The sequence below is a fragment of the Triticum urartu genome, chromosome 1A, assembly GCF_056163025.1.
Source record: "Triticum urartu cultivar PI428250 chromosome 1A, HENAU_Tu73, whole genome shotgun sequence".
Taxonomy (NCBI): domain Eukaryota; kingdom Viridiplantae; phylum Streptophyta; class Magnoliopsida; order Poales; family Poaceae; genus Triticum; species Triticum urartu.
Window position 1 is genome coordinate 507,356,807 of NC_141873.1, and position 11,028 is coordinate 507,367,834.

The 11,028-nt window shown below is 47.9% G+C and overlaps 2 protein-coding genes across 2 annotated transcripts; both read left to right on the plus strand.

The window, feature by feature from the left end:
* The first annotated feature begins 1,732 nt into the window (after positions 1-1,732).
* Positions 1,733-3,192, plus strand: LOC147992024 (peroxidase 1-like). The gene is made up of 3 exons (XM_087527321.1): positions 1,733-2,044; positions 2,134-2,319; positions 2,411-3,192. Exons 1-3 carry the CDS (start codon positions 1,835-1,837, stop codon positions 2,996-2,998), a joined length of 984 nt encoding a protein of 327 aa, XP_087383447.1. The 5' UTR covers positions 1,733-1,834; the 3' UTR covers positions 2,999-3,192.
* Positions 3,193-8,691: 5,499 nt separating this feature from the next.
* LOC147992025 (peroxidase 1-like) lies at positions 8,692-10,151 on the plus strand. The gene is made up of 3 exons (XM_087527325.1): positions 8,692-9,003; positions 9,093-9,278; positions 9,370-10,151. Exons 1-3 carry the CDS (start codon positions 8,794-8,796, stop codon positions 9,955-9,957), a joined length of 984 nt encoding a protein of 327 aa, XP_087383451.1. The 5' UTR covers positions 8,692-8,793; the 3' UTR covers positions 9,958-10,151.
* The last annotated feature ends 877 nt before the right edge of the window (positions 10,152-11,028 follow it).

Here is an 11,028-nt window from a genome sequence, read left to right on the forward strand (position 1 = left end):
TCTCCACCGGCTCCTCCGACCACTCCCTCTTCACGGGGAGAAGCCTCGCGCCGGAAGAGGAAGAGATCGCGGCGTGGGAAGATCTCGCGGCGGAGGACGAGCCCGCGGCCGAGGAGGGCGTACGCCCGCGCCGACGGTCGTATTCCTCCGTCTCACGGACGAGGAAGCTCGGCAGCGGCTCGAGACTTGTTCGTCTAGTTCCTCGCCCCGCGCTTCCTCGCGCCATCCAAGCAGACATGCCGCTCGCGCTCGAGGCTGCCGCCCCTGCCGGAGCTACTCCCAGAGCCATGGCCGGAGCTCCGCATGCAGCCCCACATGTCTTTTGGAGGTGGAAGGGGCTCACCGTTGGCGAGAAATGTAAGGAGGGGAGTGGGGAATTGCGGCGAGACGTGGCAGCGGGGGATAGGGTTTCGACCCGCATATGCACCGCAAACCCATAGATATACTGCTTGGCGGAGGGGGGGAGGGTTGCAGGCCGCGGTAAAAATATTTACGGGCCGTCGAGTATACGGGCTCTGTTCTGGCCAGAAAATTGGGCCGAATCCGTATACTCGCCATAATTTTGCGGGTTTGTGACTTTTATGGGGTTCGCTAGAGTTGCTCTAACGCGGCCATGGCATGCAAATTGCATTTCTCCTTCATATTTTTCTTCCTTGTCGTCATGTCGTCGCCAGTGTTATGTGTAGTTGTCAACCTTGTCGGATGGACGCCATATTGTGCCTGGCACTGCCGCCGGCGTCTTTTCTCTATGCCTCCTCGCCCTCTGCTTACACTAATGCCACCATCACGGGCACACTGCCAAGGAACTCTATTGTAACTCTGTGTGTTATGTCATGCGTAGGTATTAGCTCTTAATCATATCCTGTGTATATATACAATCAAACACTGTGTAGTTGCATGAGTGGAGACAATACAGCACACCAAACAGCATGCCAAAACCGTTCCCCTAATGCAGGAAGTCTAGATGTGGGCGACCAAATGAGGTGCAGATGCAGATTTCGTTTGCCTGTTTTCTCATAGCCAGACCCAACTAAGACATGTGTGCAACGCAGACAAATTCGTAGATGACAACCAAAGGTAATTTTGTGAGGTACCTCTAATTAGTGTTTGTGTAAGTACGTATATTGCCTGGAAAATATTTTTTTATCACCCAAGTTTGTAATTACTATATTTTTACGAAAATTACTATATTTTACATAGTATGTTACTATATTTTGTATGTACCGTTACTGGCATGTAGAATAAGCTATTCTACACTCACGCTTAGTTTAGCGTTACTATATATATATATATATATATATATATATATATATATATATATATATATATATATTCAGGATAGCATGTGGCACCGGTACAAATATATGCATCATGAAATTCGCACGCTTGCAAACTACCAGTAGGTGGCATTCACTCATTGCCAGTAGCCTTTGTTGATTACAACTTGGCACCGCAGTTTTCTCCGTGATAACTCATAACTAATTAGTAAGTTAGTGAGTAGATTGCTGTCTAGAGAAAATTAGTGAATTCATCTAATGATGTGCTTCCGTCTGGCTGTCCGTCCGCCTCCATTATACGTACGGTGGCCGCCGGTGTACCTGCCACGGCAAAGATTCCGCAGAGTGCAAACAAGGAACAACTCATTAAACCATGGGAATTTTACCTGCTGCTCCGGAGGACAGCCCACCACATGCAGGCGTGGGGACACTCCGGCGCTATATATTTCCCCGGCGCCAGTTCATCATCAGCAGCAGCAGCTCAAGCTTCTCCGGATCAACTAGCCATCCTCGTTTCTTGCATAGCCAAGAAAGAAACAAGCTTCTTGGCCGAGAAGATGGCGTCCAGGGCTGCGACGATGGTGGCGCTGCTGCTCGCGGCGGTGGCGGCGACGTGCGGGCGGGCGCAGCTGCACGACAAGTTCTACAGCGAGTCCTGCCCCAGCGTGGAGGACGTCGTGAGGAAGGAGATGGTGAGGGCTCTGTCACTAGCGCCTAGCCTCGCCGGGCCGCTCCTCCGGATGCACTTCCACGACTGCTTCGTCAGAGTAAGCTACATTTGCATGCATGTTGTCTGCCCTGCCCGTACCCTATTGTGTGCGGTGGCCTGACCAGTGACCGCCATTAATTAATGCAGGGGTGCGACGGCTCGGTTCTGCTGGACTCGGCCAACAAGACGGCGGAGAAGGACGCGCAGCCGAACCAGACGCTGCGAGGCTTCGGCTTTGTCGAGAGGGTGAAGGCCGCGGTGGAGAAGGCCTGCCCCGACACCGTCTCCTGCGCCGACATCCTCGCCCTCATTGCCAGGGACGCAGTATGGCTGGTGAGTAGAGTACTCCTACTATGCCATTTTTCAAATGACACGGTACGTGTGGAAGCCAAATTCTAATGCTGCTCGATCATGGTTTCTCCAGAGCAAGGGTCCATTCTGGACAGTTCCTCTGGGCCGGCGAGACGGCAGCGTGTCCATTTCCAACGAGACCGACGCTCTGCCACCCCCGACCTCCAACTTCACCGTGCTCACCCAGCTCTTCGCCGCCGTGAACCTCGATGCAAAGGACCTTGTCGTCTTGTCCGCCGGGCACACCATCGGGACGTCGCACTGCTTCTCCTTCTCCGACCGGCTCTACAACTTCACCGGCATGGAGAACCCCAGCGACATCGACCCCACGCTGGAGCCGCAGTACATGATGCGGCTAAAGAGCAAGTGTGCCAGCCTCAACGACAACACCACACTCGTGGAGATGGACCCCGGCAGCTTCAAGACCTTCGACACCGATTACTTCAAGCTGGTGAGCAAGCGGAGGGGCCTCTTCCACTCCGACGGCGCCCTCCTCACCGACCCCTTCACCCGCGCCTACGTCCAGCGCCATGCCACCGGAGCATTCAAGGACGAGTTCTTCGCCGACTTCGCCGCCTCCATGATCAAGATGGGCAACGCCAACCCGCTCACCGGAAGCCAGGGCGAGATCAGGAAGAAGTGCAACGTGGTTAACCATTAAGCCACCGAAGAAGTACAAGGCTGTTTTGATTTGTGATCATGTTTTTCCCCTGTAAATTGCTGTAAGATTGTCATAGCTCCTTTCTCTTTCAACTCTTTTTTTATTAATTTATTGTTTCGTTACAACCATGTGAATTTCTTGTACACACGACGAACACTTTGAAATTGCCACATCCGACGTGTCGTGCGTTGTCATCTGGTGCGCTTACTAGTATTGTCTAAGTTGTATTGTTTTATTTTTGGTTGTTACATAAATAATGTTTTGTTGTGTTTTTTGTTTTATCTTAGGGCATCATAATGTTTCATATGTACTAGTAAAAAGAAGAGTTATAGTTAGACTATTTTAATTTAGTTACTTTACGGACCGGTTGCATAGCGGCTAACAGCGTTACCAATATTTTGGGCGGTGGTGTGCATTAGTCTCTTCTTGTTAGGAAGTGCATCTTTATGTTCCGCTGTGTATCAGTGAAAAGCAAGTGCACAAGCACGAAGAACAATGGATCCCAGATAGAAATTCATTTTTCATACATATCCTATAATTTTTATCTACATGTACTCTTTGTTCGTACATGTGAAGATAATACAGTGTGGTAAAAGTCAAAGAAGAGTCATATAGTAGAAGCCAATGAGCAGCTTGGAGCATTACTGCAGTATAAAAGGCACTTTCCATGGTGCTCCCTAGACCAACCATATATATCACTTTTCCTTTTTTCTGCGGGAAAAGTTTCCGATCTATTCATCAACTCACAAGGTAGTATAAAGAACATCAGAAGTAAAAATTACATCCAGATCCGTAGACCACTTAGCGACGACTACAAGCATTGTAGCGAGCCAAAGACGCGCCGGCGTCATCGCCCCTCACTCACTGGAGGCGGGCAAATCTTGCTGTACTAGACGTACCTGCAGGGCAAAGCACCACAACTTCATCTTTATTGAAACATAGATATAAAGATATACAAAGGTGATCACAAGGCCTCGGCCGAAAGAGAAAACAAAATCTTACTTAAAGAGGGAATATGAGAACCCAAAATAGAAAATACAACCAAAGGGGGCAAATAGGAAATCCATCTCAATAGAGCATCCTTATATGTAGCCTTGATCCTATGTGTAAGCAAATAAATATCCCAAGTGAATCCCACTCTCCACCTAGCAAAACGGGGCTTTTCATTCAATAATATTTTTCCATTCCAGATTATGCATATATTCCACCAAGCTGTGAAGACAACCTCGGCAAAAAAAAGGTTTGTCAAATTATTTCCTGGCCTTGCAAGCAATCTCACACTTATCAGAGTTATCAGTTCAAGAGATCTGCATGTAGTTCCAAACTCTAGTACTGAAGTTGCACTTGAAGAACAGATGATCTCTATCCTCCCTATTGTTCATTATGATATGCCAATTACTACCTCCGTCCTGGTTTATTGGTCCCTATTGTATTCTGTGCCAAATTTTGACTATAAATTTAACTCATAAAATATTTATGCATGCCACCAAAAAAAAATATCATTGAAAACTATGTTCAAATACAAACCCAATGATATATTTTTTGTGACATGCATTAACATTTTATTAGTTAAATTTTTTTTCAAAATTTGGCACAAATTACAAAAGGGGCCAATAAACCAGGGTGGAGGTAGTACCAATTAACGAACATGAAATTTAAATATCCCTTCGAAAGTAATTGGTATCTTCGCGGAAGGGTGATTTCAATAACAACAAAAAACAAGCTTGTGAAGCATATGTAATTTGTATTGAAGTAGACAATGTTTTTATGTCAAATAGACGGAACTATATATGAAGCACATTTACTTTGATTACAAATTTGCTCGGGCTACATGGTCAATCATCCTTTTTTAATAAAGGGTGTTTTTATTAAGTCTTTTTTTGCGAGGAGGGTGTTTTTATTAAGTCAAATGTAGTATAAAGCGGATATAAAGCATGATGAACGACACCCTACCTTTACATAACTAAAATGCATGCAGCCAAACACCAACAGTCTAACAAACATATAGTAAAAGACATTAACGTATCTGCAACAGTAGAGTTATATAGTACTGACACTGTGTCTATGTCGAAGGAGGTGGTGGGCCGATCCGGAGATTATGTTGTCATCTACGTTGGGTAAAAACCTCCCTGGCACCCCCTCCAACTATATACGCGCCGTCTTGAAAATCGGTTGGTATTTTATTTGATGCAGCGTAGATCACATACAAAGTGAGTGTATACAGAAAGAAAAACCTGAAGGAGAAGAGTTTTCCCACTAAAAACCAAATCATTTCTACTGGTAGCTTCTAATTTGCACCTGTCACATAATGTCAAAACATGGTTGGTCGTTGGCTACATGGCATTGATATGAAACTTAGAACTCCAATCCTAGAGGCATCACCTAGGGCGTGTTTGGTACCCTGTATATAGGTCAATCAGGTCTGTGTGGGAAGAAAATGGCATGTTTGTTTATCTACATTCATTGTTTGGCCCGTAACGCACAAACTTTAAAGCACCTCTCAGTCAGGCCCGCTAGGAATGGTCAAATCGACAGTTTTCAGCAAGCCAGACTGAGATGAGGCACATCGAACGCACATGGTGGACCTTGTTGCACCTGAGGAGACTTGAGGGATGCGAGCTTTATACCTGCTATGTTCTTCTACCTCCATTAAGCTCGTCTCTAATCTTCTTTCTTTGTCATCTCTTCTAATCTACACAACGATGCTTCGATTCGAGATAACCTCTACATGAAAAAGATGCACCATCAATGTTATGGTTTCATTCAGGTCACCGGTTTGTAGTTTCTTCAACCGTAAATGCTCAATTTCGTGTTCATGTTTGAAGCTATTTTGGACATATTTTGTTAAATTTGTCGCGCACGGTTGACCGTTTGAAACTTCCTTTGACCAGTTGCTTCATCTTGCAGTTTCGCATGACTTTTGTATTGCACATTTTCTGTTTCGATGATCGTAGACTAGATGTAAATTCTTCCTCGTTAAAACATACATATGCATATGTGTGATGTGTGTTAATGACAGACCTTAATCTCGGTCTCCAGTCATGTGTCCTGCTGCATTGACGCCACTGTTAGTGTCGTTCCTCTCGGCCTCCTCTACTGCGTGATGTTGCGCTAGCGCCACCTCCGGCATCGTTTCCTCTCAACCTCCTCTCCCGCGTCCTACTACACTCGAGCGGTCGTTGATCCTCTATGTCTTCTATCCCATGTTCTGCTACACTGAAGCCATCGCCGGCGTTGTTCCTCTCTAACTCCACGCTCCCGTCCTACTACACTGATGCCGTCGTTAGCTTTGTTCTTTTTGGCCTCCTCCTCTGTGTCCTCTTGCACTAAGAGCAACTCTAGCAGACCTCGTAAAACCGTGACCCGCATAAGGCGTTTACAGTTCGATAAAGAACTGTTTTGCGGGTCAAAATCGTGTGTGGCAGAATAGAACCCGTATATGAAACTGCATAATTTGAATAATACTTTCGCGGGAGAAATTGCAACCACACTATTTCATCACATACTACATTATCATTCATAGTTCATCATCACATGCTACATTATCATACATACTACATTCTATTACTACTACTAGAGGGAGGGGGGATTCATGGCGGCGAGGCCGAGATCGATATACCAAAATGGATGAGCTCACGCTGAGGACGACGCGGTGGAGGAGCTCAGTCCTCGTCAGAGCTGACGAGATCGATGAACTTCGACCTCTAGTTCTCGCGGATGCGCCGTCACTCGTCGTCCTTCTCCTTCACGGCAAGGTTGGCCGCGACCGCCTGCTGGAGGATGAGGTCTTGGACATCGTCGTCGTGGCGCCGGCGCTCCGCCTCCTCGCGCAAGCTCCGCTCGACAATGGCGGACGCCACCGCGTCGAAATCGGCCACGAAATCTTTGGGCTCGACGACCCCTCGTCACTCGATCACCTCCGGTTCCTGCTTGACGGCGATGACCTCGATCTCCACCGGCTCCTCCGACCACTCCCTCTTCACGGGGAGAAGCCTCGCGCCGGAAGAGGAAGAGATCGCGGCGTGGGAAGATCTCGCGGCGGAGGACGAGCCCGCGGCCGAGGAGGGCGTACGCCCGCGCCGACGGTCGTATTCCTCCGTCTCACGGACGAGGAAGCTCGGCAGCGGCTCGAGACTTGTTCGTCTAGTTCCTCGCCCCGCGCTTCCTCGCGCCATCCAAGCAGACATGCCGCTCGCGCTCGAGGCTGCCGCCCCTGCCGGAGCTACTCCCAGAGCCATGGCCGGAGCTCCGCATGCAGCCCCACATGTCTTTTGGAGGTGGAAGGGGCTCACCGTTGGCGAGAAATGTAAGGAGGGGAGTGGGGAATTGCGGCGAGACGCGGCAGCGGGGGATAGGGTTTCGACCCGCATATGCACCGCAAACCCATAGATATACTGCTTGGCGGAGGGGGGGAGGGTTGCAGGCCGCGGTAAAAATATTTACGGGCCGTCGAGTATACGGGCTCTGTTCTGGCCAGAAAATTGGGCCGAATCCGTATACTCGCCATAATTTTGCGGGTTTGTGACTTTTATGGGGTTCGCTAGAGTTGCTCTAACGCGGCCATGGCATGCAAATTGCATTTCTCCTTCATATTTTTCTTCCTTGTCGTCATGTCGTCGCCAGTGTTATGTGTAGTTGTCAACCTTGTCGGATGGACGCCATATTGTGCCTGGCACTGCCGCCGGCGTCTTTTCTCTATGCCTCCTCGCCCTCTGCTTACACTAATGCCACCATCACGGGCACACTGCCAAGGAACTCTATTGTAACTCTGTGTGTTATGTCATGCGTAGGTATTAGCTCTTAATCATATCCTGTGTATATATACAATCAAACACTGTGTAGTTGCATGAGTGGAGACAATACAGCACACCAAACAGCATGCCAAAACCGTTCCCCTAATGCAGGAAGTCTAGATGTGGGCGACCAAATGAGGTGCAGATGCAGATTTCGTTTGCCTGTTTTCTCATAGCCAGACCCAACTAAGACATGTGTGCAACGCAGACAAATTCGTAGATGACAACCAAAGGTAATTTTGTGAGGTACCTCTAATTAGTGTTTGTGTAAGTACGTATATTGCCTGGAAAATATTTTTTTATCACCCAAGTTTGTAATTACTATATTTTTACGAAAATTACTATATTTTACATAGTATGTTACTATATTTTGTATGTACCGTTACTGGCATGTAGAATAAGCTATTCTACACTCACGCTTAGTTTAGCGTTACTATATATATATATATATATATATATATATATATATATATATATATATATATATATATATATATATATTCAGGATAGCATGTGGCACCGGTACAAATATATGCATCATGAAATTCGCACGCTTGCAAACTACCAGTAGGTGGCATTCACTCATTGCCAGTAGCCTTTGTTGATTACAACTTGGCACCGCAGTTTTCTCCGTGATAACTCATAACTAATTAGTAAGTTAGTGAGTAGATTGCTGTCTAGAGAAAATTAGTGAATTCATCTAATGATGTGCTTCCGTCTGGCTGTCCGTCCGCCTCCATTATACGTACGGTGGCCGCCGGTGTACCTGCCACGGCAAAGATTCCGCAGAGTGCAAACAAGGAACAACTCATTAAACCATGGGAATTTTACCTGCTGCTCCGGAGGACAGCCCACCACATGCAGGCGTGGGGACACTCCGGCGCTATATATTTCCCCGGCGCCAGTTCATCATCAGCAGCAGCAGCTCAAGCTTCTCCGGATCAACTAGCCATCCTCGTTTCTTGCATAGCCAAGAAAGAAACAAGCTTCTTGGCCGAGAAGATGGCGTCCAGGGCTGCGACGATGGTGGCGCTGCTGCTCGCGGCGGTGGCGGCGACGTGCGGGCGGGCGCAGCTGCACGACAAGTTCTACAGCGAGTCCTGCCCCAGCGTGGAGGACGTCGTGAGGAAGGAGATGGTGAGGGCTCTGTCACTAGCGCCTAGCCTCGCCGGGCCGCTCCTCCGGATGCACTTCCACGACTGCTTCGTCAGAGTAAGCTACATTTGCATGCATGTTGTCTGCCCTGCCCGTACCCTATTGTGTGCGGTGGCCTGACCAGTGACCGCCATTAATTAATGCAGGGGTGCGACGGCTCGGTTCTGCTGGACTCGGCCAACAAGACGGCGGAGAAGGACGCGCAGCCGAACCAGACGCTGCGAGGCTTCGGCTTTGTCGAGAGGGTGAAGGCCGCGGTGGAGAAGGCCTGCCCCGACACCGTCTCCTGCGCCGACATCCTCGCCCTCATTGCCAGGGACGCAGTATGGCTGGTGAGTAGAGTACTCCTACTATGCCATTTTTCAAATGACACGGTACGTGTGGAAGCCAAATTCTAATGCTGCTCGATCATGGTTTCTCCAGAGCAAGGGTCCATTCTGGACAGTTCCTCTGGGCCGGCGAGACGGCAGCGTGTCCATTTCCAACGAGACCGACGCTCTGCCACCCCCGACCTCCAACTTCACCGTGCTCACCCAGCTCTTCGCCGCCGTGAACCTCGATGCAAAGGACCTTGTCGTCTTGTCCGCCGGGCACACCATCGGGACGTCGCACTGCTTCTCCTTCTCCGACCGGCTCTACAACTTCACCGGCATGGAGAACCCCAGCGACATCGACCCCACGCTGGAGCCGCAGTACATGATGCGGCTAAAGAGCAAGTGTGCCAGCCTCAACGACAACACCACACTCGTGGAGATGGACCCCGGCAGCTTCAAGACCTTCGACACCGATTACTTCAAGCTGGTGAGCAAGCGGAGGGGCCTCTTCCACTCCGACGGCGCCCTCCTCACCGACCCCTTCACCCGCGCCTACGTCCAGCGCCATGCCACCGGAGCATTCAAGGACGAGTTCTTCGCCGACTTCGCCGCCTCCATGATCAAGATGGGCAACGCCAACCCGCTCACCGGAAGCCAGGGCGAGATCAGGAAGAAGTGCAACGTGGTTAACCATTAAGCCACCGAAGAAGTACAAGGCTGTTTTGATTTGTGATCATGTTTTTCCCCTGTAAATTGCTGTAAGATTGTCATAGCTCCTTTCTCTTTCAACTCTTTTTTTATTAATTTATTGTTTCGTTACAACCATGTGAATTTCTTGTACACACGACGAACACTTTGAAATTGCCACATCCGACGTGTCGTGCGTTGTCATCTGGTGCGCTTACTAGTATTGTCTAAGTTGTATTGTTTTATTTTTGGTTGTTACATAAATAATGTTTTGTTGTGTTTTTTGTTTTATCTTAGGGCATCATAATGTTTCATATGTACTAGTAAAAAGAAGAGTTATAGTTAGACTATTTTAATTTAGTTACTTTACGGACCGGTTGCATAGCGGCTAACAGCGTTACCAATATTTTGGGCGGTGGTGTGCATTAGTCTCTTCTTGTTAGGAAGTGCATCTTTATGTTCCGCTGTGTATCAGTGAAAAGCAAGTGCACAAGCACGAAGAACAATGGATCCCAGATAGAAATTCATTTTTCATACATATCCTATAATTTTTATCTACATGTACTCTTTGTTCGTACATGTGAAGATAATACAGTGTGGTAAAAGTCAAAGAAGAGTCATATAGTAGAAGCCAATGAGCAGCTTGGAGCATTACTGCAGTATAAAAGGCACTTTCCATGGTGCTCCCTAGACCAACCATATATATCACTTTTCCTTTTTTCTGCGGGAAAAGTTTCCGATCTATTCATCAACTCACAAGGTAGTATAAAGAACATCAGAAGTAAAAATTACATCCAGATCCGTAGACCACTTAGCGACGACTACAAGCATTGTAGCGAGCCAAAGACGCGCCGGCGTCATCGCCCCTCACTCACTGGAGGCGGGCAAATCTTGCTGTACTAGACGTACCTGCAGGGCAAAGCACCACAACTTCATCTTTATTGAAACATAGATATAAAGATATACAAAGGTGATCACAAGGCCTCGGCCGAAAGAGAAAACAAAATCTTACTTAAAGAGGGAATATGAGAACCCAAAATAGAAAATACAACCAAAGGGGGCAAATAGGAAATCCATCTCA

Bases quoted from the DNA above. Each gene is read 5' to 3' on its own strand.
- LOC147992025 (XM_087527325.1), top strand. From the start codon at position 8,794: ATGGCGTCCAGGGCTGCGACGATGGTGGCGCTGCTGCTCGCGGCGGTG. The intron at 9,004-9,092 runs GTAAGCTACATT...TAATTAATGCAG, and splicing joins TCCACGACTGCTTCGTCAGA to GGGTGCGACGGCTCGGTTCT. The intron at 9,279-9,369 runs GTGAGTAGAGTA...TGGTTTCTCCAG, and splicing joins CCAGGGACGCAGTATGGCTG to AGCAAGGGTCCATTCTGGAC.
- LOC147992024 (XM_087527321.1), top strand. From the start codon at position 1,835: ATGGCGTCCAGGGCTGCGACGATGGTGGCGCTGCTGCTCGCGGCGGTG. The intron at 2,045-2,133 runs GTAAGCTACATT...TAATTAATGCAG, and splicing joins TCCACGACTGCTTCGTCAGA to GGGTGCGACGGCTCGGTTCT. The intron at 2,320-2,410 runs GTGAGTAGAGTA...TGGTTTCTCCAG, and splicing joins CCAGGGACGCAGTATGGCTG to AGCAAGGGTCCATTCTGGAC.